The sequence below is a fragment of the Lepisma saccharinum genome, chromosome 17 (assembly GCF_977018435.1).
Source record: "Lepisma saccharinum chromosome 17, izLepSacc3.1, whole genome shotgun sequence".
Classification (NCBI taxonomy): Eukaryota; Metazoa; Arthropoda; class Insecta; order Zygentoma; family Lepismatidae; genus Lepisma; species Lepisma saccharinum.
The window spans coordinates 2,959,196-2,987,009 of record NC_139245.1 but is presented as its reverse complement, the minus strand read 5'-3'; the positions used below and the strand labels follow the sequence as shown (position 1 = coordinate 2,987,009).

Below are 27,814 nucleotides of genomic sequence, written 5' to 3'. Positions count from 1 at the left end.
AACGGAAAGATGAACAGTGTTGCCAACTTTTAAGACTATTTTTTTTAACAATATTTAGACCTGGGGTGTTGTGGCCACCCCACATACCCACTTAAGCGTTAACAAAAAAAAACACATTATCAATTCCCGATAAAATTCCAGCATTCCCCACCAAGTCTTAACCTTGAGAGGAAATTCAGTTTATCTAATAATGTAAGAAGGGGGGAGGAGAGTGCTGCAAACAGAAAGCAATGATGTGCATTGTTAATGCAAGACAGCAAACAACCATGATGCACTTTTTAATTAAGTGACTTAATCCTTTTATCCATTTTCTATCCGTTTGTAACTTTTCTACTTTAAAATGTGATTTTATTGGAGAGCTCTGAAGAAGGATTCGAAACTTCAACTTTGACAAGAACCTTGTAAGTCATGTAAGAAAGATCTGTATCTTATCTTTAATAGGATACATATTGTTGGACAAATAGATGAATCAAAAAGTACCCCACCATGGCATAAATAACTTGTTCACCCTGTCTGTCTGGGTATGTTTGTTTTATGATTTTTTCAAATTCTCCTAGTAGAAACCACTAATTATTGTAGAATTTTGGCAATCTTTGTCACACAAAATTTGAACTGTCCTTAAAGTAATGAGCATTGATTGTATTTTGAAAAAAAGTTATTTATGTTGGGTAAAAAAACTTGAAAATTACCTTATGCAAGCATACACGCTACCCATGGACAAGGCATCCTCCATTGATAGAAGGTAGAATTCAAACCTTTTGGCCGCGAACAGTGGTAGAAAGCTTTTAGTGATCTTATTGTAATGCTAAGTGAACTAAACCTGACCCACCTAACCTAATTACAAAAGGATTTATTGGGAAGCGATAAACCAGTGTCAAGGAAACATGCAGTAAGTAATCTCTAAAACTCCACAGTATGTATTAACAGAAGTAAATCGAAATCGAACCACGTAAAAATTCCACATGTAGCATGATGAAATCGCAATAAAACAAAATGAACTTGGGCCAAGACAACGATCAATATAAAGTGACCTGTCAATATCTCAGACTAGCATATGCAAAATTTTGAAATTTTCTCGAATTGAAGACTAATAATTGCTAAAATTATTTTGATTTGCCAACCCATATGTCTATGTTAGTAAAAGAATCAAACATCAACAATTCATTTATTTTCAGAAATGTTGAAATGCTTGTACATACAAAAAAAAAAAAAAAAAAAAATGTGCATTATGAGCTTCTCGGTCAGTCCATCAATTTGTCTGTTCCAGTAAACAAGTTAACTGTTAACTGCCGATTGCTTAAAAACTAGTAGAGATACGACAATATAAGTCAGTGGATTGACAGATATATCTAGTACTATCTTATTTCAAATTGCGACAAATAATAATCTCTTTCAGTATGTTCTTCTGTTTATGGACAACAAATTGTCTGTTATGTTCTCACTAAATTACATTTGCCACAGACATATATCGTTAAAGAAACAAAAGTAGAGTTTCAATAATACAATGTTTAGAATTGTAAAACAAATAGTAAATTGTTTTGCTACAAACCTTGAAGAAAATTCTTCAGACCAGTCGGAAATACTTGTACATTCTCTCAACTGGAACTTCAATATTGGTTTAACATTATCCTTGGGATCAAATACAATAGATTTGGAGCATAAGCGAAGTCTTCCCAGCTCCTTTTTACTGTCAAAATTGCTCACAGTGACATCTGGCGGAAAGACAAAGGCACTGAAATCTTCGAAGTAAATTTCACCAGGCTCAAGCAACAATAGTGAAAATCTGAAATAAAATAAAAGTAAAGTAACTCCTACAAGTAGAATACATCTAGCAAAACACCAAGTATAATAAGTATTATAAGAGGAAATTGACTTCCTTGTTTATATATATTTACTTATGAATATATTGTGTCAAAGAAAACCTCCCAGAATTTAAAAACAGATCCACTATACACGCTATAATACAAGGTGGTACCAGTTTCATAGATCGGAGACACCTCAAAATCACATATTTTGTGTTTCGCATGGTTCGTACTTAACAATTGTGTATTGTGGAACATAGTTCAAGGTGCCATTATGCCTTTTACACGAAAACAAACGCAATTTTTCACATTCTGAGTGCTTTTTTTTATTCCTTTCTTTGCTTCCGGAACACACAATATGGCGGGCACATCTTGACTCACGTTGTGGGTATGCAGTGTTTCAACCTTCTTCACCGAAAGAAACCTACTATCGTGTTCGTCACCGGTGGAAATTATACATTATGCACGGGTAGCTGACGGATAGCCCCACGGACCATACATGGATAGCCCCACAAACCATTCACGGATAGCCCCATGAACCATTCACGGATAGCCTCATGAACCATTATGCACGTAGCTGACCGATAGCCCCACGAACCATTTCTGATAAGGTTAGGTTAGGTTAAGCAAGCATAGTAAAAAAAATGGGTTGGGGGTTGGAACACTGACGGGGGCTTATGTCATCAAACGTACGCAGCATCCGGTTGTGGTAGGGCAAGCAAATGAAAGCAATGGCAATTGTGCATCGGTGAAATATTTATCTTGAAAAATACATGATTTCCCGGTCAAATATATTCCACTATGAAAGAAAATACCTCGACGAACGTTGTAAACCTTGGAGAAACTCATTTCCGTAAGTAGTTTCTTGTGTAAAATTGAAGAAATGTGTCTCCGATGTATGAAACTGTTACCATACAAGGTTTAATATTTTTTTTTGGTACAACTTATAATCAACATAGTAAGAGTATTAAGCATCATTATTAGCTACATATAATTATTTCTTTTTTTAAAAAAAGGAAAGAAAATGCTTGTAGCAATTAGAGAAATAGAATATAACAGATATATATTAAACATAATTGTCAAAATGTCTACATGAGTATATTCTGAATTTATGTAAATATATTACAATTTGAATATTATACAATTTTGAAACACGTTAACACTTCACTATATCACTAATGATATGTGTACATTTCCTTAATTGTCTTATTACCAGGTGTAGAAGTATGAAACCGGAATTGGCCGATAGATAGTGCTAGCCGGCAGTGGAGGGCGCGGAAGATTGCGTAAGCAGCGCCAGCTGCTGCTCGCCACTCCCGAGGATGTTATATCGGAACACAGTAACCCGAGTGCCAGACAGAGGAAGGTGTTGCACACACGGAACATGTCGAGTTTTGTGCCTACGAACTACGATTTGCGGACAGCATTGGTGTTCTGTTATCATTTGAAGAAAACCACCGCAGAATCGCATCGAATGCTCGTCGAAGCTTACGGCGAACATGCTCTCGGGAAAACACAGTGTTTCGAGTGGTTCAAGAAATTCAAAAGTGGCGATTTTGACTTGCGAAACGAGGAACGTGCGAAACCTCCGAAAAAGTTCGAAGACAACGAATTGCAAGCTAAAACCCGGTGAAACCGTTAACGCAGATCGATACCAACAGCAAATGATCAATTTACATAGAGGATTACGTGCCAAACGGACGGAATATGAAGCAAGGCAACACACGGTCATCCTGCTCCATGACAACGCCTCACCACACACAGCAAAACGGGTCCGGGAAACGATAGAGGCGTTCAAATGGGAGATACAAGGGCATGCGGTGTATTCTCCTAACTTGACTCCTTCAGATTATCATCTATTTGTCTCACTGGGACACGCTCTTGCAGAACAGCGCTTCAATTCGTATGAAGTATGAAGATCTACGAACATGGCTCGCGGACTGGTTCGCTTCAAAAGAAGAACATTTTTTTGGCGTGGCATTCATAACCTGCCGGAAAGGTGGGAGAAATGTGTAACTAGCAATGGAGCTTACTTTGAATAAAAATATTGTTTCTCAGTTGCAAACACCAGCCATTTACTTCTTGCAAACAAATTCCGGTTTCATACTTCTACACCTGGTATGTATTTTAATAGGACCAAGTTCTGATTGCTTAATTCTAAAGTTATGTTAGTACACATGCATTTTTTCCATGGTTCAATTTCTCTTTATGTCTGTTAACACATACATCAGAGTCTTACTGACTACTTTCTGCATGATTCTCTGTTTGTGAGCAGCCATTAGTTTAATTTCGTCTGCAATATGGACTTCTGCTACCATTTATTTTCTGTGTCAGGTGTGAACACGTATTACATTGCTAAATGCTTTCATTGTTAGGTTTGGGGCTCTCAGCATTAACAAAACACTCAAATGCACTTGTTGTTACGTGGATTAGTTTTAGGGCTCTTCGCATTAAAATAATGTCCCATAATACTTCTAACACTGCACCCAATGCCTATTGCACTGTGTCTTTAAGGGATGTGGTGGGTAGTGCACCACGCATTCTTGATCTCCACCATTTCAGAGGTGATATTATCAGCACCAGTGGCACAACTACAGGGGGGGCGGGGCATTGTCCCCTCCAACCTTGGACGGATTTGAGTTCTAGGAGGGCAAGCACTGATGGCCAAGGGTACCTACAGGGAACAATTTCCACTCCCAATTTCAAATTTTATGCAAATAAAAATACTTTTCGTAAAATTTTCTTGCTCGCTTCGCTTGCAATACCTGTATTTCTTAGTCTTATCAAGTTCAGAACCATAGCTAGGGGGTGGTGGGAGTCGGCCCTGGGCACCGAACGATCTAAATGAAAAAAAGTTGTAAAATTGATTGATCGATTTGATTGAATTATGGTTTTAAGTCCACTTTATGCAAACAAAGGCTATTCGGGACTGGACCTACAGTTTAAAGCGGGATCCAAACCACTGTGCCATGTGCCTCCTCCTGGTATCGAACCCAGGACCCCTTGGTCCCAAGGCGACGACGTTACCACACACCAGCGAGGAGGCCCAAAAGGTGTAAGAGAGAATGCATTGATGCCCCGTGAAATTATTTGCACCCTATTAAATCAATATTGATTTCAGTCTGCAAAAAAATTGAATCTAAAAATTTTCTCCCTCGGTTCGCTCACAATATAGGCTTGTTTTCTGTAATGCATTGTACATTACCAGAGAGAGAAATAAAACTTGTCTTAATTGATTTTGTCTTAAATGCATGAACAATTGTTTTGAGGAAAGGGAGCGTTCACATTTTGAGAGACAATTTATGTAATTCTTGCTGTTGGTTTATTGTGAAATGGATGAATTGACTGTGTAACGTATAAATACATTAAATTTAAATAATATATGTTGTATATAATATGTATTGAGGAAACTTTGAATATGTACACAATTTAGTGTCCACCTCGCTCCATGTTGCATATGTGTGAAACATTATAACATGCATGAAAATTATACATGTTAACGTAAAAAATAATTATATTCAGAATGCATTTATCAAGCATTTTCTGTCTTTCAAAAATAGTTTGTGTCCTTGTTTTCCATTATTGGTACTAATCTGATATTCCCCGGACAGATTTCTTCATTTTTCCAGAATAAACAACTTACGGTAATAAGTTCCTGTAGCATTGTCTAACATCTGGAAGGTGTTTTGTGTGATGTAACGGATTTCTTCAAATTTAAAAGTTTGGAACTCATTTGAGGGCAGATGACTCAGGCCAATTTCTAACATGCCTTTCACAGAGACTCTATAGATAAAGCCGGGGAGCCAGAGCGGAGGCAGGGCCACGTTAGCGGTTGGGGGCGGTAGGTCAATTACCTCAGGGGCAGAGCCCGGAATCAGTGGGAAATTTGGACTCAAAAATTTCAAACAAAAATAATTTTTTAGTTTAAATTTCCCACCGATTCCGGGACGAAAAACGTGAATACACCTTAAAGAATGTTCCGCAAAGCAGATAGGTAAGTACAAATGTCAAAAATTGACAAAATGAAGAAGTTATAGGTGTCCGGGGAATATCAGATTTTTACCCCATTATTAATGTGAAACTGAACATGTTGAAAAAATAATTCAAATAGTTTGTTTGCACACAAATGCTATAGCACCAACTTCTACACCCTTTTTGTGTAATTTACGAGAATAATAATGTCTTTCATACTACTACTACTAATAGTAATGTTATTATAACATTATTATTATTAGTACATTTAACGTGGTACTGGTCCCCCACCCAAGACAAAAATTTGTGGTTGAGCTTCTCTGATCAGCATGACATCCTGGTTGCCTTTATCTCCAAGTATCTGTTAAGGGCAGGGGAACAGTTTGTGTCCAGCCATATGCGATGACCCTATACCCTAAACTGCTCCTCTCCCCTGGTGAGCTGGGGAAAGAGAGGTATAGTGGGAAAGAAAAAAAACAAAAACAAAAAAAAAAACATTAAAATTATGATCTTCGGGAAACGTAACAAATTCATTAATTTTGTTATTTTTCACATTCGTACTTACCTATTCTGCATTGTTAAGGATTCTTTAAGGTGGGATTTCGCTTTTTTCACTAAAATAGTTTCAATTTTCAACATATCGAGTAATTATTGTTTGTTCCTTTTTCACTTGCGTTACACACAATATGGCGGGCAAATCTTGACTAGTGTTGTCTATCATAAGTGGGTATGCAGTGTTTCCAACCTTCTTCACCAAAAAATACCTAGTTTCGTGTTACTGATTTTGTACTTCCTTCCGGGTTCGAAAACCCCATGAAACATGCATGCGTAGCCCCACACATCATTTACGGAGAGCCCAAATCATTTGAATAGCCCCACGAACCATGCATGGCAAGGTTAGGTTAGGTTAGGTAAGGCAAACATAGTTAAAATTATGATCTTCTTGCAAAACGACGACATGGTTGGAAAGACTGACTGGGGGTTATGTCATCAAACGCATGCAAGATCTGGTTCATGTAGTCGAAGGTAATGGAGGCAAGAGCTTTTGTGCATCGGAGAGAAATTAATGTCGAAAAATACATTATTTACCAGTCTAATATATTGAACGAAGGGAGAAAACACTTCCACGACCTTCAATGGTTTGTGATGACATAATGAACACGAAAGTAGGCATTTTTCGGTGAAGAAGGTTGAAAACTGCATACACCACTCCAAATCAACAAAACAAGCACGACGCGTGATGATCCATGATGAGTGCACGCCATATTGTCTGTTACCCAAGTGGAACAAGGAAGACAAATAATGACTCGTAATATGAAAAGTTGACACTATTTTATGGAAAAAGGCACAACTTCACCTTAAAGAATCTTCCGCAATGCAGAATATGTAAGTATCAATGCAAAAAATTGGTAACGATTATATATAGCGAAAACACATTTCTTGAAATTTACAGGACAAAAGATGAGAAGGTACTTACGGAATTTTGTAAATATGCGATAACGCCCAGACACCTTTCACTCATTTTTCCTTAATTTTACCACTGGTACTTACCTATTTTGCCTTGCGGAACATTCTTTAAGGTGAAGTTATGCCTTTTTCCATAAAATACTGTCAACTTTTCATATTACAATTGATTATTTGTCTTACTTGTTCCGCTTCTGTAATAGACAATATGGCATGCACTCGTAATGGATCATCGCGTGTCATGACGCGCCAGCTTGTGTTTTGTCGATTTTCAGTGCGCAGGCAGTGTTTCAAACCTTCATGACGGAAAATTACGTACTATTTCGATTTTTTTTTCATCTTTACCTCCACAAACCATGCACGTTAGCCCCAAAAACCATCCACGGGTAGCCCCACAAACCATTGACGTTAGCCCAAAAACCATCCACTGATAGCCCCACAAACCATTCACACAAGGTTAGATTAGGCCTGTTAGGTTAGGTTCCATTAGCACTCATTTCGGTAAATATGCAATAACGCCCGGACACCTTTCACTCATTTATTTCCTTAATTTTACCACTGGTACTTACCTATTTTACAAACCATGCATGTTAGCCCCGAAAACCATCCACGGGTAGCCCCACAAACCTTTGACGTTAGCCCCAAAATCCATCCATGGGTAGTCCCACAAACCATTGACGTTAGCACCAAAAACCATCCACGGATAGCCCCACAAACCATTCACACAAGGTTAGGTTCCATTAGCACTCATTTCACCCCCAAATTTTTCGAAAAAAGAAAGCGCGGCGAACAGTTAAAAATAGAAATTTTCGTAAAAAGAAGGCATGTTTGGAAACGCTGCAGAGATCGCGTGACTTTCAACGCTCTCGCCATCTGCACGCACACAATGGAAACAACGGCATAATGTGGCAGGCAATGCCAATTTCTTACGTAAAAAGTAATTAATTCTTGTTGGGCAGCATTAAACTACGAAGTTTTTACTTTCCGTGAAAGAAAATACCTCCAAGAACGTCCAGAATGCTAAAGAAACTCATTTCAGTAAGTACTTTCTCCTGTAAATTTGAAGAAATCCGTCCGGGCGATATCGCATTTTTAAATGTAATTTAGTTCTTGTGGACTTTCTGAAGCTGGGAAAAGTGTTTTTTCGAATTGTGTAAGTTATTCGGCCTGTAAATAAGGTATTTTTCGACATTTATGTATCTCCGTTGCACGAAAGCTCATGCCACTATTACCGTCGACTACGTGCATCAAATGTTCCGTGCATTCAATTACGTAACCCCCAGTCAGTGTAGCAACCACGCGGTAGTTTTACAAGATGACGAGAGATATTTTTTTTTTCCAATTCAATTTTCTGTTTGCCTAACCTAACTGAACCTAACCTTACCTTCCGTGAATGGTTTGTGGATCAATTTTCGCTTAAAAACCTTTTGTGAATAGTTTGTGCGGCATTTATCGGTTCACAAGTTTGGAAACACTGCATATCAGCTGACGATAGACAACGTGAGTCAAAATTTGGCTGCCAATTAGCAACGACCAATAAATATTTATAATGTTAAAAATAACACTTCTTTCATTGAAAAAAAAGTAATCCCTAGTTGAAAAATGTTCCGCTATGCATATGAGGTAAGTAGAAATGAATTTTATTTAAAAATAAACGAGTTAAATGTGTTTCCGCTATATCTAACTAGTACCCTAAAATCAACAAAATAAACAAGAGGTGTTCCGGTGATATCGCTTAATTACCAAAAATTCAACTTACATCACCTTTACTTGTTGCAAAACAACGGCTTGGTTGGAAACACTGACAGGGGGTTACGTCATGAAACGTTCGGAACATATGGCTCATGTAGAGGAATCAAATAAGGTGCGTTGCAAAATGATAAGCACGGTACCGCAGATAGCGAAATGGGGAAAACAAAAACGATGGCCACGGACACAGATAGACGTGTGTATTATACGAAAACAGTTACTGTTCGCACAGACGGGTATATGTACGAGCAAGTACGAAAACATGGCACATGAGGTTGGCCGAGTGTTGCAAAATGATAAGAACGGAGCCAGGTAACGTCTTTCCCGTGACACCAGAGGCAGCGAATTAACATGTCTCAGCATGCACCAACGGCAGACAGTTGTTAACAGTGATTTGCCCAGGAAAGGTGGCGAGGAAGTCGTGCGGACAAGTGTAGTAGAATGGGCCGTGGAAAAGCGTTGTCAGAACGTGAAAAAGGCCAGATATTGGCTTATAAAGAAGAGGGAGTGGCTGCGAATGTGATCGCACGTCGGCTTGGGTGGAGTGCGTGTGTGGTGAACAATTATCTGCGATTAAGGGAACAATATGGTATAAAGAAAGTGCCGGGAAGGCCGCGAAAATTAACGCCGCGTCAGGAACGTTCTGTTGTGAGGAAGTTGGCAGCTGGGAACACATCACTTGGACAGTTGTCTCGCGATCCGAATATACATAAATCCATGCTCTGCAGGACTGTCAAACGGTGCAATCGTCTTCTCTATCGCAAAGCCAAGGTACAGCTGGGACTCACTGCACAACATAAAGATCGGCGAGTCGACTGGGCCAGGACTTACGTGATGTGGAAGGAGGAATGGCGGCGTGTCATCTTCAGCGACGAGAAAAAATTCAATAGACAGTCCAGATGGCTGGCGGTATTATTGGCACGATCTATGCAAATAAAAGAGGAACCGATCTTCTCCAAGCGACAGCAAGGAGGGCAGTCTCTAATGGTGTGGGGTGGTTTCGGATATCATGGCACCACCAACCTAGCATTACCTATGGGTCGTCTGAATGCACCAGCATACCAAACCATACTGGAGGACAACCTATTGCCTTTTGCTGCACACATAGCTGGCACCCCATGGGTGTTCCAACAAGACGACACAATACACACGGCTGAATCCACTGTAATGTGGTTTCTGGAGAAGAACGTCTTTGCAATGGCTTGGCCTGCTAATTCTCCAGACGTTAATCCTATGGAGAACCTTTGGGGTATTCTTTGCCGAGCTGTATACGCCAATGGTACCCAGTATGACAACATCCACAATATGCTATTGTTGCTGCATGGAACAATCTCGATGTTACTCTGTTGCAAACACTTGTGGATAACATGTGTGATAGAGTTTTCTGTATTGTGCACCGACAAGGTTCCTTTATTGGCTAATAAGTGATAGTGTTCGTATCATTTTGCAACGGTCGGAGTGGCCTGTTTTGTCTTTTTTTCTAAACTGTACATATTGCCCTTGTTGTCACATGCCTGTTACTTTTCGGAACGATCTTATTTGCGTTACTTTGTACACTTTCCCACAGCGTTCTTATCATTTTGCAACGCACCTTACAAGCAACGGCAATTGTGCGTCGGAGATATTTTTCTTCAAAAATACCTGAATTCCCCGTCGAATAGATTACACGATGGAAGAAAATACGTCCACGAACTTTCAGAATGCTACAGAAACTCATTTCCGTAAGTAGTTTCTTCTGTAAAAATGAAGAAATCCGTCCTGCTGAAATGGAATAGTTACTGAAGATAAATGTCATCAATGAGATGTGCTTTGAATTGGATTTAATTATAACATGATCAAGCGTTTACCTTTCTTTCTCCATTCTGTTAGTTTATGCAAACTCCAGGTCGAAATATCGGGTACGTTACGTATTTCACATACGTAGCACTTGCATACCTTCGCCAAGAAAAAAAACAACACAAGCATTACAACAAAATCATCAAGGAGAACCATATCATTTTTCCACTCGATTAAGAGTAAGAGTTCCACTGGATGATCTACTAATTGTTACAGCATAGTTTGTATACTTTTCACACATTTATTTTGCATAGATACATATATTACTTTCAAGTAATGTGTAAACGTATGTTTTTGTCATATGCTTGTCCCAATTTTATTTATTTATTTGAAACAGAATTAAGAGAACTGATAGTACACTGTATAAAATATATATTGTTTTCTGGGCAAGTATCATATTAAATGTCCCGCATGGTACCTACAACAGTCCAAATTAATATCATGTAAATTAAGATAAATAAATAGAAAATGACATACTTTTAATCAAATTACATATGTAAGCAATATCTAATTCGGACATTTTTCGCCTGTGTTTATTATTGTTGCTGTCACAAGACCATTAGTGCCGTAGTGTATGTGTTGCATATAATCTGTGTGTGATTACTAGTCTGTGTTACTAGTGCTGTCCCAGAGATTTGTTGGGCTGTCCTATGCTTTTTCGCAGATGAAATTGCTGCACAAATTAAGGTAAAGTTATAATTTATATTCCAAATCTGAAGTATTTGAGGAATTTGCATTTAGGAAGAAGTGTTATACTGATTTGTTTTCTCCATTACAGGAAAAACTTCTATTAGTTTGCAAATGATCTTGAAATGAGTATAAATCGTCAATTGTAAAAAAAAAAAAAAAGCTGTTGTTGCCAACTTTTGTATGTAAGGAAAGGAAACCATCTGCTTTTGCGTGTGTGGTAAGAACGACAAGAATTAAATATGTCTTGTAACTGTCATAGGATTATTTACAATTTACTATTATAAATGCCAGTCATTTTCCTGACTCACCCAACCTAACAACTAAAGTATTTAGTGACGCAATATCTGTTCACGCCCCATTCATGTAAGGTAGACGGCAGCAGCAGCAAGGATTTCGAGCTTATTATAGGGTAGGCTATATATTTATACGCCTGCTGTTCCTTGTAGTATAGGAGTGTACATCTTGTCTACTTTGTAGTTGTGGCAAATTTTTCTTTACATACAACACCACAGTATAACAATTTATCACTGTCATAAATAACCGTGGCTTACAAAGCAGTAATTTGTGTGAGTTGGTAATTATTCTCATGGCATTTTTCTACAGTATTAAAATGTCCTGTACATAACTGCAGTTCCCCTAAAGTAAAATTCCATGTGAAACAATGCTTTGAAAGAAAGCAAAGTAAGCTGATCTTATGTAATCTTCAGGTACATGACTGTTTAGGTTCCTTACCAAATATATAACCCTGGAGATCTTGGCAGTTATGAAATTAACATGTGGCTCCCATGATAATTTATTATCAATGACAATACCTAGAAATTTCAAATTGTCTGCTATTATCCATCGGCGTGTCTCGATGGATAATATCATTACCTTGTAATGAAAGAGTCACAGTTCTGATACTCAGAGGAGCCACCTAGTGGTTCAGATCGAATCCCACTTTAAACTGTAGGTCTGGTTCCGATTAGCCTATCTGTGCATCAAGAATTTCAAACAAACTGACTTATTTATCCAGAATCCTTCTAGTACTTTTTTACATATATATATATATAACCCTTTAACCCTAGAACACTACCATATGTAAAATTTACGTATCCTTTAGGCTCAAATCCTTCCCCTACCTCCCATCTCACACCCACTCATCCCTCCACCTAGCAATGCCTTGGGCATTCTGTCAGATGGGAGGCAGCACTACGGTAAGGAGGGTGCATGTCTTTAGTTTGTTCGTTATGTTGGTCTCTGTACGTCAATTTTACGTAGCTCTAGTAAAATAAGAAAAATCTTTCACATAATTTTGACATTCAATTTTGATAGATTTTGAAAAACATACGTTTAGAAGCATGCACTATTTCTTTGTAAGGCTTTAAAATTACATTCATTCCTTATTTACAGTATTATAAATATTATTATTGTTTGTTTTTCATTGTTTGAACTGTTTTGCCTTCATTCTTAATGTGCGTAACCAAGACATTCTTTTAAAATATTCTATGTTTAATAAAACCATGTTTACACATTTTTTAAGTGATGAATAAAACCCCAATATAAGGAGAATAAACAAAATAATGTTAAAAAAGAATAGTGATTATGTTTTCATGATGTAGAGGTTCTGTTGAAAATCAATTTCTTCATGTACGTAAAATTTACGTAGCTCTAATTACAATGTAATATGTGGACACAATAGTGTTCTAAGGTTTAAGTAAAACTGCATACTCAATACGAGATATTCCTAGTTTGAATAATTTTAGTGCCTAGCATCCAGACTCTAATTATAAGATAGTCATGATGACAATAAATAATAACTTATACAAAAAAATGACTAAAGTTTGTTGACTGGATTATGTAGGTCTGGCATGGGAAGTTTGATGGCATGTAACAAACTTTTCCAGATATAATGCTTTCTCCATAAATATTAAATAGCAACAGCTGCTAAAAGAAAAGTTACTAAACTCTGGTGCAACCTATCTTGACAGTGACGTAGTAACAGCATTGCAAACTTCCATCGTTGATACTTTCACTGTCTGCACTAAGAAAAAAGACAAACAAGGGAAAGAATTTCAATAGTTTGAAATGCAAGGGAAGGAAGTCCAACATGTCGCAATGCGAGGTTTCTTTTAGAATGGAATCATGTAAAATAAAGAGCAATTAAAACGAGCACGATGTATAAATACAAGAAAATGAACGGAATCGGATAATGACTACGAGATGGCAACGCGCCTTTGAACGGAAAGTTCGCGAGGCTTGAGCACAAAAATATAGTTCCTTAATGAAAACACGTTACAGCGTATACAGAGCATATAAATGTGTTAAAAATATTAGATACTTAAAAACTTGTTGAAATGTAGAGTATTCGGCACGATTATTTTGTTACAAGTCAAAGTTAAAATTATATATACTGCTCAGCAAAGAAGAGAAAACACCCGGAAAATATGCGAACTAAAATCCACCCCCACCTGTTTCTGTCGCGGTGAACGGCAGCAGACGAGAATATGGGGGAAATTTTTCTTTTTCTTTGCTCTCAAATGGCACGCTGTTGCCACGATGCCTCACAGCTGTTCTCTGAGCAGATGAAATTCTGGTGGACCTGCCGCAAAACGCGACGTTCAAGGTGGCGCGGTCAGTGGTTGAAGAAGTATGGATAGCGTTCGTGACGATTCGTTGTCAAAAAAATTAACAACATTGGAAATCACCTCTCGGCTCTTACTATGTACGGTTTTGCCCTTCATTTCGGTACAAACAACATACACAACAGACGCACTCGAACTCTATGACCTTTCGTCCATGTAAGTTTGGCAACATTGAAAGGGTGTCAGAAGTCGAGCAGTTTACTACCCCCCACCTCCCACCCGACCCAATCCTCGATCAGCTGTACACAAAAACTGTGGTTCCGTTCCTCCAGTGTGTTTTCTCTGCGGACTCTGAGATACAACTGTGACGGAGAGAATCTTTCATGCTTTGCGCGCAGTGATACAATGGTTTCGCATCAACCTGTAGTGCGGTCCCAGATGACTTCACTGTCAAGATAGCTTGCACTTTAGTATATGTATTACAGGGCTCAAAAAATCCCTGTTGCCAGGTCACCATGGCGACTAAAAATTTCAGCCTGGCGACTGATCTTTTGCTGTAATATTGCAGTTTTTTTTTAGTTTGCATGTACGAAATTTTGAAGACTTAAGTTCAAATTGCAGTACAGCGTAAGTTAGCAAATGATTCTTTTATCAATGTTGTGTACATTCCATAGAATCAGAAACAGTTTCTTACTCTTTGTCCCCCAACCCCGCATTTCCCATTTTCATGCATGATTTATCGATGTGAATATGGTGATGCTCAACTTCTTATAGTATGCACAATTGCTAGTAAGTGGTTTCTTGGCGTGTGATTTTCAGAGCTGGCACCTAGCTCTGAAGAATATTTTTCGAGCACTGATGTATTATATTAACATTTCAGATGCATTTAAATGATACACCTCCAATGTCACCAAATGGTGGCAGTGGTGATGATGATGATGATGCTGACATTGAACTTGCTGATGAGGATATAGAAGAAGTTATCGACCCTGAAGATGAAGGTGCTACTATAGAATCTGACAGTGAAGAAGATAATATGGATGGAGAAGGAAATTCTGAGGATGATGCCGATTTTGTGTTTTCTAAGCATACAGGTATACACAAATTTGGAATAGCAAAAGACAATAATAGAATTTAAAGCATTATTATGCTAGTCTAAATGATTTGTGGATTTCAATTTCAAGTATGCACGATTGGGAAAATATAGACTTAATTGTGCTTTTCTTGTTAATTTATCATGTTTTGTGGTACTACAAAATGTGAGGCCAATCTGTGAACCTAAGGAAGTAATAGCGGATACAGAAATGTATTTTAGTTTTATTTTAATTCAGTGAAAAAGATCATAGAAATGCAATTTGCATACTCGGGTTTCTATACCCCTTTATAAAAACCTGGCAGTATTAATCTGCTCTCAGTGCATTGTAGATAAAAATGTGTAAAGGAGAGAATCAAACATGTCTGGTACAACAAGAAAGTAGGGTATTTAACAGTTCCATATGATCACAACGTATTTCTTCAATTTTACAGAAGAAACTACTTATGGAAATGAGTTTCTGTGGCATTTTCAAAGTTTGTGAAGGTATTTTCTGTCATCGTTGAATGTATTCGACGGGGGATTTATGTATTTCTGAAGAGAAATATATCTCCGACGCACAATTGCCGTTGCTTCTATATGCATCCTCTACGTGAACCGGATGTTGCATACGTTTGATGACGTAACCCCATCAGTGTTTCGAACCATGCCGTGATTTTCTGATGTTGAATTCCACTACGAACCCTTTTTTTATAACTATGTTTATCTAACCTAACCTTACGTGAATGGTTTGTGGGGCATTTTTTGGTTACGAAGGTTGGAAACACCGAGTTCCACAACGCTACTCAAGCTGTGCCCACCATATTGCATGTTACGGAAGGGAAAAAGGAAGAACAATAATTACTCTTAATGTGAAAAATTGATATTATTTTTGTGAAGAAAGCAACATACCACCTTGAAGAATGTTACGCAATGCAGAATAGGTAAGTACGAATGTTAAAAATGATGAAATAAACGAGTAACAGGTGTTGTGCCCATAGGGAACTGGTAATGAAAGTAGAACTGGCTTTTTGGGAAAAACTCAACAAGATTGCTTTGATTAGTGAAAACTTTAATTGGTAAAAGTGATAAAGGTAAAGTGCTCCCCTGTGCATAGCACCATGCCATGAAGGCATATAGGGGGTGTGGGGGTAACGCCCCACACTTTCTTGATCCGGTCGTGAGTGGGGGTGATGTGATCAGCATCACGCCCCTGACCGCCTTTACCCCCCCCCCCCAGGGTTTCCCCCAGGTACCCATGTCATTCGACGCTGGGTGGGCACCGGGACCGCTTCCATCGTTAGAAAAGTTCCCGGATTTGAACCGGCCGGGGATCGAACCCGGGACCTTTAGCATGGTAGTCAGACGCGTTACCGACTGAGCCACCGCGGCCACGAAAACTTTAATTGAAAAGCAAATTTTTCAACCTCTATAAGAAATACATGGGGAGCCAAAACAAAAATATTAATTATATTTTTTCATAACCTAAATATAGCTTAATACAAGGTAACCAAAAAAAGTTCTTGCCGTTCTAGAGTAGTGATAAACAAAGCAATACAGTGGACGGTACGTACCTTTAGGTTTCGAAGTAATCTCCATCCGCATCCAACACCTTTTGCCAACATTCCTGCAGCTGCACAATACCCTGGTGATAAAACTCGGCGGGCTTGGATGCAAAGAAGTCCGTGAGTGCATTCCGCAGGTCTCCCTCATTTGCAAAGGATCTCCCACGGAGGTGGTTGTCGAGGGAATGAAACGGGTGGTAATCTGTTGGTGCAAGGTCCAGTGAATATTGTGGATGGCACAGTGTCTCCCAGCCAAGTTGCTGAAGGGTCTCCCGGGTCCTCTTTGCCACATGTGGCTTGGCATTGTCGTGAAGGAACAGCACACCCTTGCGATTCACCAATGCCGGCTCCTTCTGCCGCAATGCACGGCGCACCCTTTGCAAATGCTGAGAGTAGAGGTCAGCAGTGATGGTCTGACCAGGTGGAAGGAGCTCGTAATGCACCACTTGCCGACAATTCCACTATACAGAGAGCATAACCTTTCGTGGTTGCAGGGGTGGTCTTGAGGTGTGAGGAACAGGGTCACGTGGCGACAACCAATGTCTGGTACGTTTGGGAGTGTCATAGAGGACCCACTTTTTGTCACCAGTGAGCAAGCGATCAAATATGGGTGTGTTCAGGTGCCGAGTGAGCAAGGACAAACAGGCTGTCACTCATTGTTCCTTGTTGGCTGCCGAGAATGTGTGGGGTACCCACTTGCTTAACTTGTGTGACTTCCCTATCCCATGCAGGTGCAGTCTGACTGTTTCAGCGGTAACATGGAACCTTTCTGCAAGTTCATCACACGTTAGACCACTGTCCTCCTCGATCGCTGCTTCCAGGGCCTTGTCATTCAACACATGTGGTCGTCCTCTGCGAGGTTCATCCGAAAGGCTTGCTTCTCCCGAACCGAATTTCTGGAACCAATGCCTGGCAGTGCGTTAGTTCACGGCATTCTCCCCAAATGCCTGGCAAATGCGGCAGCTGACAGGCCCACTTTAAAGTCATACAACAAACACACGCGAACAAGCTGCTTCGATACCTCTATTTCTCTTCGACACTCAATGAGCTATGACTGCTGTGTGTGCGCAAGGTGCCTGTATTACTGGCAGTCGATGGTCAGACTAACTCCCGATCGCTTGGCAGGTACGTGCATCATTTCGTTTCCTCTCTGTGAGCGCATGATTAATGGGATGTCAAAAACGGCAAGACCTTTTTTGGTTACCTTGTAATTGGCTTCAAGATATGTTGACAATTGAAACAGGAGCCGGTCCCCGTGGTGGAGTGGTTAATACTTCACACTACGATGCCAGGGGTCCCAGGTTCAAATCCTGGCCTTGGCATAGATGTTTGCGAGTGTCCATTCATCAATTTCATCATATCATCACTCATCCACATTAATCAAAAGTGGCAGAAAAAGCGGATAAAATAAATCAAACAATTGAAACAGGAGCTGAAGTCCATGACTTAGGACTCACAATTTTTTTTTTATATATATTTCCATGTATTTTGGCAGAATTGAAATTGTTCTATCCATATACATATTGGTGATTTATTTACAGGGCTATTGGCTCAGAGTATTTATTGAATTTTTGAATAGGTTCCATATTCTGCTGTCATCTTGATCCGAGGTCAGGCAAACTCGCTGTAACTGGAGGTGAAGATGAAAATGTATATATTTGGGATGTACAGTCCGGAGAAGTTATCTTTCATGGCACTGGACATAAGGTAAATTATATTCTCGAATTTAATAATGCATCACTAGCAAAGAGAAAATTAATTTCTTAAGATTCCATTGGAACACCAGTTTTCCCTGTATAATACAATTAATCTTCCTGATCGAAACACAATGAAGAATTTGCGTTTACCTGAATTCTAATGCTTTTATTTCACTACAATAAAAGTGTTAGTGATAGTAACAAGAAAACACACCATGAGCTAAATTTATCTGAATTCTATGGTAGTTGACATTATAGTCAGAAAAATCACTGAACTCCATTGTTCACAGTACAGCCAGAGCGTATAGAAGAAATAGTGTGCGCACTCCCTGAGTTGCCGTGGTCCACCGCCTAGATGGCAGTGGTGACGTTTGAGAGGGTGCGGAAGATGCTCGCGTTGCTTACATAACTAACTACATAAGAAACAAAAATGCATGTTACTTACGTTTGGAGAAAAGCTCAGCAGCTGGATAGTTTGGAGAATTTCCGAGATGATTTTGCTGTCTTCGAGGCACTTAATTTCTTTCTTATCTCCTTGGTGCGGAAGAAAAATCGACATTTCAGATAGTGAAATACGAGTTTAGGTAGCGTACGTAGCATATACTGCTCTGGGTTGAATCCAATTATACAGAAAAGGAACAAACATAAAAACTAGAGCATGATTTGCTAATTGATTCTTGCTTTTGTCTGGAGTAAGATTTCCCAAATCAACAAAGCCGTCTATTTTTAAGGAATTCGAGTTAAACTGAATTGCTTCCCTAAGTTTAACTTCATCAAAAATCAGCATTCCGCTACGCTCATTCTCATTCTTTTCACTAAAAAAATGTGTTATAGCATCGATGGCATGGGAATTTATGCCGTAAGGACATTTAAGACCCTTCACCAATTTTCTCAAGTGAGCTTCAGAAGGCAAAGGTAGCAAATCGTGATGCAAACAGTGTCTATACCCCTTGGGGGACTTAATTTTTAATAGAAGAGAATCCAGTGTAAACTCAGAACTGTATCTCATTCCTGTCTTACTTTTCACTTGGCATTTCTTTAAGATTGTATCAATTACAATTTTTTGATTTTTGCTAAGAGACGCGAACTGTTTTGACTGTGTGACGGTTGTCTTTAATTTAGCATCTTTAACGCCTTTTTCAAGCAAATTTATTTTAGCCTGTGCGACCTTTAGTTTATTCTGCGTTCTAATTAAATTGCGTTTCTGATTCTTAAGTTTTTTCTTTAGCAATGCTATTGTATTGCTAGCATCCGCAGTGTGAAGCAAATCATCCTCTACTGATAAGCTTAATGATACATTGCGACGAGTACTTACTTTATTATCATCTGTCCGCAAGAATTGCCTTTTCATGGGAGATTTTCGCTTCTTAACTGTCTTAGAGAGTATTTGGCCAGATTAGGAAATATATGAGGAACTGCTTCTGGTTTTAATTTCCACCTTTGTCATGGAATTTCTACTGTATCGCCATCCACTATGAACGAATCCACTTTCACTAAAAGGTCAGTGGAAAATGAATATCACACACATAGCAATTATCTTTTCTAGGGATGGCAGTCTCCCATTTTGAGAGACCATTACTGTCTTTAGGTGGCCTAAAAAAATGTCTGCTGCCTGAAGAACAGCGGTCATATCCAGATCTACACCCGGGTACGAAACACGTAGGCATCTTGTACTTTTCGCTCGCTGCTGTCTCAAACACAATAATAATGCGTTGAACACAACACAAACTAGTCACAACGGGTCAATCACAAATCTAACGACACTAAACTCAATAACGTAACAACGTTGTCATTAATAAAAGTACACAATGTTATTCTAGCACAACAAAACACAACGCTGCCGCATTGCAAGCAGAAGACGCTCGCAAGCGAAGGTGCTGCCAGTGTTTCGGCGGGGCACCGCTCTATTCACTTGGCTTACGGGAAGAAAACGAAGTGCACACACTTTCTCTTCTATACGCTCTGGTACAGCTATAAGTAAAATGAATTATATATTTATTGAATCTGATGGATGATGGTTTAATGTTGTAATATGTGTGATCTCATAGTTGCTAATTTTCTTTTTGTAATCATATTTTTATCTTCTGTCACGGTCTTGACTGTTTGGCACCCATGCAAATAAAAATGTAATTCAATATTACAATAAATTCTACAGTGTAGTCACGGAATGTAACGTCATTGACTTTCAGTGAGATCATTATAACCCAGAAGTATCCTTGACTACAATATATTCAGTATCATTTTAGATAATTTTTGTTTTTATTAACCCTTCAAGGCGGAATGACGGGCGTGTGTATGTTCGCTGAATTCTATGTTAATTGTTAGATGTACACGAGTGCATTCAGTGCAAGGTTGACGTCAAACTGCTGTTAGATGCCATGTATCGGAGGTAGACATAAACTGTTTTTACCAGTTGAACAGAAAGGTGTGTATTTACTGCCATCTACAGAGAAATAAGAAAACTACTTGCACATCTACTTTTGTCAGTCATACATCGACAATGGCTGCTTTGTTCTAACTGGTAAGCTTTACAGAAGAATATCACAGAAATATTGAATTGCAAATTTTCGACATCAACACTCCCCTACAAATGTATATTAATTTTTCACATTTGTAATGTCAAGTGTTAGTTTCCATCATTTTTTAAGTGTTAGTGTGATAAAAACTGTTAAGAGTGACGATCTTTCTTACTTTCAGATATTAGTCGTAAACACAATGCATCTAGAATGCATGCAAAATGCTTTCCAACAGCATAGTGAAGGAGTGCACCGTCCTGTTGGAATAAGAAATGTTTGTGTTCAATTGTTCATCACTTGCACTACAAGTTGACGAAGGATTTCACAGTACCGATCAGCAGTAACAGTTGCTACTGCGAGTCCTTCTATGACTTTTCTGGATGTTTTCCGTTGTAAGCAGCCGTTTTGCCCACAGTCGACGGCAATATTGTTACTTTAAAATCACGTCTTGCCAGTCTAATGGCCTCACGATCATTCTGCTATGCAGTTGCCCACACTGCAACTTTAACTTGCTGCTTCATGTTCAGCATCATCTTGGCTAATGACGTAAGCTCGGATTCGTGCGTCTTTCATCTGATACGAAAAAATGAAGTTTCAATTTTAATATACCATTCACCATTTCCCTCTACAATGTACAGTAACACACTACATTTACTTCAAACGTGTAGCCATATTTGTGACTCATCCTGTATATGTGTTAAATACCTCCTCCTTATTTATTATTTCAGGATTCTGTAACGAATGCAGCTTTCAGCCATGATGGAACCCTTGTTGCAGCAGGAGATCTGAGTGGAGTTATCCAAGTGTGGAAAATGTCAAACAAAAAGTTGATATGGGACTTTTCTACAGATGATTTGTCAGTATGTAAAGTTCTGTAGATTATAGTATGTATAGCTGTGGTTACGGTTCCTAGAAATGAAAGCTTTTCTCATTGCTTTATAAATAAAAAATGAATCACAGTGAATTTCACAGCTCTCCTCCTCTTTGTGTCCATTGCTGTGGCTTATAAGAAAACATAACATGTAGAAATAAGCATTGCAGAACTGGATATTTCAATAATTTATAGTTTTGTGTTGGTGATGAGTTTTTTTTAAACATTGTAGAAATTTAAGGGCAGGGACACTTTGTCTCCAGCCAGACGCGAGGGCTCTAAACTGCTCCTCCCCATTGACCTTTAAACATGCTGGCGAGAGAAAGGTCCCTGTGCTGGATGGTTGTAGAACGGGAAGAAAAGAGCATTACATGTATGGGAGTGTTATTTTACTTGTTCTCTTGGGAATACCAAACTTCCGATGGCGTAGAAAAACACATGAACACATAGATGACATGTTGAAGATTTGATTTGTTGTGGGGGAAGTGGAAAATTCACATTTGATTAGCTGGAACTTGAAGTTTGTTTTCTTTTCTCCATAAGGAATACATGAGAATCTGAATTTTTTATATTTTTTCAAATATTGTGTCCAGGTTACAGATAAAGAGTCAAGCCAGAAACTGGTGTGCAATCACAGTGCAGAATGGTTATTTTGACAAACTCCTGTTTGAAACGTTTCCACTTTTTGCCCAAAGAGGAGGACAGCAGTTGGTCTAATTGGCTGTTTCACCACAAGTTCCTTTGTCAATAAACGTGGCAAATAGTGTGCCACTGCCTAAAGATACCGCGATTTCACTGTAATAATCAACTTGAAAAATTGCTTACTCTCACAACATTGGGAGAAATTCATACTCTCTCGTATAGTCTTTTTTTTTTTTTTTTCATAGTAGCAGTGCCCATTCCGATGATATTGAAATAAATGCACATCTGGTGCAAAACTGTCCCCATTGAAGCAAAAGATGCAGGCTTGGGGGCAGACTTGAACCTGGGTCTCTGGCACACTGTGTCATTGTTCTACGAACTAAGCTGCTGAACCAGCTGTGGTTTCACCTGATGTTTCACTTCTGCTGGAATTGTCTCTGCCAGTGATACGGCAACCGAATATGTTGCCTTTCAAGCACTGATGATTTCAACGATGCCAATTTTCACCCAGGGTGGAGCTTATAATTTGACACACACATGACATGTGTTGTGTAGAAATTCTACATTTGTCACTTTTTGCTATGTATAATTGACTATACAGTAGAGAGACACGAGCACTGAGCGAATTCAGCTTGATGCTTTGGGGGGATGCCTGCTCAGTGATGTATTTGTGATTTCATTTTGGGGGTATGCAAATTTATGTATTTGTGAAAACACTAAAATCACACACTAACAGCACGATAAAAAACACTTCGGAGTTCTTCCAAGCTTTCGACTCCTTCACGGAGTCATCTTCAGGGCTGGTCGAGGACAGATGGAGTAGACGCGGTTGTCATTGCACAGCGTCTACTCCATCTGTCCTCGACCAGCCCTGAAGATGACTCCGTGAAGGAGTCGAAAGCTTGGAAGAACTCCAAAGTGTTTTTTATCGTGCTGTTAGTGTGTGATTTTAGTGTTTTAACAAATATGTTGCCGGCACGTGACGTAAGAAGTTTTCTACAATCAAATTTATGTATGTTAGTAAAAATAAACTATTGTTTTTTTTTAATATATTTTGGATTTTATGCCCTAGTTCATTAAATCTTATACTACCATTTAAACTTAATTTAGAAGCACTTAATACATACATTTACATTTTAATAAAACCCAAATTCGCACATAGAGAGAGCGATTGAAATAGTAACACTGAAAATTTTACCAAATTTCTATTGCCAAGTTCAAACTTAATGTCCATATAAACTACCTACAAGTTTCTTGTGAACACTGTAACATGTCCTGCAAAAAAACGCTGATCCAAGACAACAGCAGCTGTTTTCCCCTCGAGTGTTCATGCCATAGTGCTGATATTGTACATGTGTCTTGGCTCTTTTGAGCTATATCGTGCATAAGAAGAAAATGCAATTGAAAAGTATATAGTACATAGTTAAGCATATACTATGCTTATATATATATTTCATTTTCTTTAAGGGGGATAATAAAACCTTCCCTGGCATAATTTTCTTTTGATGGGAACAAAATTTGTTGTGCATGTCTGTGTGTGGGGGGAGTCCCAACATCCCCCCCTTTAATTCATACACTGGATGGAATCAAAAGCTTGGAAGAACTGCTGAAGTGTTTTTTATCATGCTGTTTGCGTTTTTTAGTATTTTTAACAAATATGTTGCTGGCATGTGATGTAAGAAGTTTTCTACTGTCATACAAGTATTTATCTTTAATCACTTGAGATTTGCAGTGAATCACCACTAAAGAACCCACCCACCTTCAATGCACAAGTATTTAAAAAACAAGAAATCCTGTTAAAAATATTTTTTTGGAATTTGGGCTTGTTCTGCCAGGTTCCTAATGTGCACACACATTGTGATGGGAGTCCACACGACGTTGAAGATCAGTCTTTTGTGGTGATTCCCTGCACATCTCAAGCTATTATCATCCATATGGCCGATACAAGTACCGAATTTCCCCAGCAAACTTGATACAATGTTTTTTCATAGGTGCCTCATTAATTTTAAATATTTTCCCTCGAAAATTATTAAACTATTTTCATTGAGACTTTGCACAATTGTAGGAACATAGCAGGTGCCACACATGGAATTTTTTTTTCATTTATTCTGGTGACCGTAGCAACCTTCTGAATATGTTTCAATTTTTTTATTATTGGGATATAAAATGTTTATGAATTTTTTTGTGCAGCAGTTCACATTTGAAAAGCACCTGTCTCAAAAGACTAGCAAGCATCAGAATTGGCCATCTGCTAAACGTTCATGTGTAAACAATTGCTTTACCCATTAACATGCACAAAATACATTGTTACATATTAACATAGTATTTGTCCTAATGAATGTACAGTAAGATGTTTATTTTCCATGCAAAGAAAATTATACTAGTATTTGCTTCTACATAATTTATATTTCATTATTTTTATGTAAGAATCGGTCAAAATTTACAAATAAGAAGAATGTATACCTGCAAATCTGTTCTTAATGTCAATATATGCAGTGTTTTGACATTAAATTTTGCTTTACAGTGGCTGCAGTGGCATCATGGTGCTCATGTTTTGCTTGGAGGAACTGTTCCTGGAGACGTGTACATGTGGAAGGTCCCAAGCGGAGATTGCAAGGTGTTACAAGGACATGGGGAGAGAACCGAATGCGGTGTAGTTATGCCAGACGGTATAGTAATTTGAAACTTGGTGTGCACGTTTGAGATGAATGGGGTTGGGCTGAATTGTGAAGAATTCTTGCTACCAGTTACGTGTGCACTAATCACAAAGATGGAAGGCAGGCATCCCAGTGAGAGACTGGTTAGCATAGCACGCGACAAAGCCACAGGTCCTAGGTTTGAGGCGTGGATGTGCTACAGTTTTCACTGACCTGCAAATCCTGGAAAACCTATTTTTTTGTACTTGCCAGAATTTGGGAATGAAAACAAATTCCAAGTTTCGTTGAACCACTTTCTTGATGGGGCATATTCTGTGTATTTATTTCTATCAATGTTGTGTAAACTTTACTCCCTTGAATAGAAATTTTAACACTTAACTTTTTCTATTGTTTTTAGATCGTGGAGATGTCTTATGGTGAAATAATGTATCTCTGTTGCCTTAGCCTGAAGGTTAGATGCAAGTGATTATATATATAGCACGTTACACAATGGACACCGATTGTAATTTTACATTGTTCTTCAAATTTCCACATGTTTTTGTACAAGTACAGTATGGCTGGAAAAGAACTAAACCAAAAGTTGGCAACATTGTGCACTGTCGGTAACAGCAGAGACTTAAAAAGTACTAAAATGAAATAATGGAAATGATAACATTATAAAGTAACGAATTAAATAACTACTTGTTGTTTAATCGAGTTATTTATTTTCACCAAACTTATTAGAAAGAGAGGATTATATTGAGATCGTACGACCAGGAACTTTCTTTTTCGTCAACTGAATTTCACATCCTTTTTTTATGTTCAATATATATTTAATTTTTTATCCATTTGACATTACTTTCGTTGCTGTTGTTTATTTTACAAATTTTGCAGACCTTAACTATACGTAAGCTAGATAGTAAATACAAGCTGTTATATCACTATCCTTATACATAGAGGCACATATTTTTGGTAAATAAAAAAGCAAAATTTCGGTACAAAAACAGGGTCGATTTCAGGTTCAAAAGCAGTAAATAAAATAAAATTTTGGTGTTATAGCGGTGAATGATCACATCAAAAGTGCTATATAACATGAAATTTTGGTTTTAAAATTGTGAATGTAATCCTAAATTTGATTTAAAAACTGCTCTTATTACACAAAATATACTTATCCCTTCTAATAGCACATTTATGTAGTTACCAGAGTATTAAGTCTATTCCTGTGTAAAGGGGTCCATTTTTGCTTCTCAAATATTTACAGCAGAATTAATCGATTTTCCGTGAATTGCATAACTTGCAGGATACTTCAGACTTCAGAAAGTGTCGCGTCGGTATATAAACGGTAAATTTTGTGTTTAAGAGTATATTTCGCATTTTGCAGTTCATTTCGCATTATTTCGTGACAAAACAGAGTAGGTAAATGCACCTCACACCTTTCAGAAACATGAAAAATGAACATTACAGCATGAAATTTGCATGCCTCTACTTATGCAGTCTTTTTACCTGTTCATGTAATAAAATTATTTTAATTAATTTAATATAATAACTTTATTTTAAACATTATTATTATTGAGACACTTGGTTTGGATCCCCCGCCCCCTCCCCTGAAATACAGTAGTGGCAATAATTCTGGACACTTTTAGTAAAATATATTTTTTTTTAAATCTTGAATGTAAAAACTATATTGTGTAGAAATATTAAACAAGTTTAAATGACATCGTTCAGTAACTTCAATAATTGCATCTGAGTGCAGCATTGTAATTGATCATTATTGTTATTGTTATTTTCAATCAAAAGATAGCTTGTGTGCGATTGTTGTATAGGAGGTCAACTGTGAGCATCATTCAGTAACTTCAAGAATTGCATCTTACTGCAGCATTGTCTGATTATATTAATAATTATTGGTATTTTCTGTACTGTACTGTGGACCAAGTGTGAGCTTCATTGTTTACTCAGTTGGTAACTGACTTTTATGAAGTGAACATCTTTGAGGTGCTGTACGTACGTATGGTACGTAGAGCGAGTTGAAAAGTGATACTGAAATAATTGCAAATAGTGGCTCCTAACACAATAATAACACTCCTTTTTAATGATTTTTCAACGTTATTTTTGAAAATGATTTTTCAGAATATGTTTTTGAATTTCTCATCATTTACAAATATTTATATACAAATTACCCATGTGTTATATTCGACAAAATGTCATGTACAGCGGAAGGTGTCCTGCTGAAAGATGCACCGCTGAACGTCACCCCCAAACAAATCAGGAATAGTGGGTAGCAGTTTTACCTCTAAGACCTGTTCTTGGTATTGTTTGGCATTAATGTTGCCCTCTAACACTGCCTGCTTCCCCATACCATGACTTTGACTGGATGCTTCATAGTGACGGTGGTGCACTCAGGTAGCATGTCTTCACCTGTTCGGTGGCGCACAAACCTGATGCCATCACTTCCAAAGATGCTGATCTTGCTTTCATCGCTCCAAATGACTTTACCCCAATATTCTTGTGTCCACTCCCTGTGTGCTAACGTCCAATCCACACGCTTATTTCTCTGCTTTTGGTTGAGATAAGGTTTCTTTCTTGCGACCCTCGCTCGTAAACCATTTTCACAAAGTGTTTGTCTGGCTGTTCGGTCAGAAACGTCTACCCCGTAAGTTCTCACATGGCATTAACATCTTTTGCCGTACACCGGCGATCTTGTAGAGAGAGGCGGCAGATTCTACGACAGTCTTGAGAGT

At 38.3% G+C, this 27,814-nt stretch overlaps 2 protein-coding genes across 2 annotated transcripts in view; one reads left to right on the top strand and one right to left on the bottom strand.

Annotated features, from left to right (window-relative positions):
• The window catches only part of LOC146001476 (protein FAN-like), a 65,528-nt gene extending 54,539 nt beyond the window's left edge, over positions 1 to 10,989 (bottom strand). The window contains exons 1-2 of the mRNA XM_083138839.1: positions 10,835 to 10,989; positions 1,550 to 1,783 (exon numbers count right to left, since the gene is read on the bottom strand). Coding sequence (XP_082994965.1) covers positions 1,550 to 1,783; positions 10,835 to 10,848 — 248 coding nt within the window. The 5' untranslated portion in view covers positions 10,849 to 10,989. The remainder of the gene's footprint in view (positions 1 to 1,549; positions 1,784 to 10,834) is intronic.
• A 448-nt stretch (positions 10,990 to 11,437) lies between these two features.
• The window catches only part of LOC146001475 (angio-associated migratory cell protein), a 31,903-nt gene continuing 15,526 nt past the window's right edge, over positions 11,438 to 27,814 (top strand). The window contains exons 1-5 of the mRNA XM_083138837.1: positions 11,438 to 11,510; positions 14,958 to 15,171; positions 18,294 to 18,421; positions 21,656 to 21,787; positions 24,965 to 25,109. Coding sequence (XP_082994963.1) covers positions 14,958 to 15,171; positions 18,294 to 18,421; positions 21,656 to 21,787; positions 24,965 to 25,109 — 619 coding nt within the window. The 5' untranslated portion in view covers positions 11,438 to 11,510. The remainder of the gene's footprint in view (positions 11,511 to 14,957; positions 15,172 to 18,293; positions 18,422 to 21,655; positions 21,788 to 24,964; positions 25,110 to 27,814) is intronic.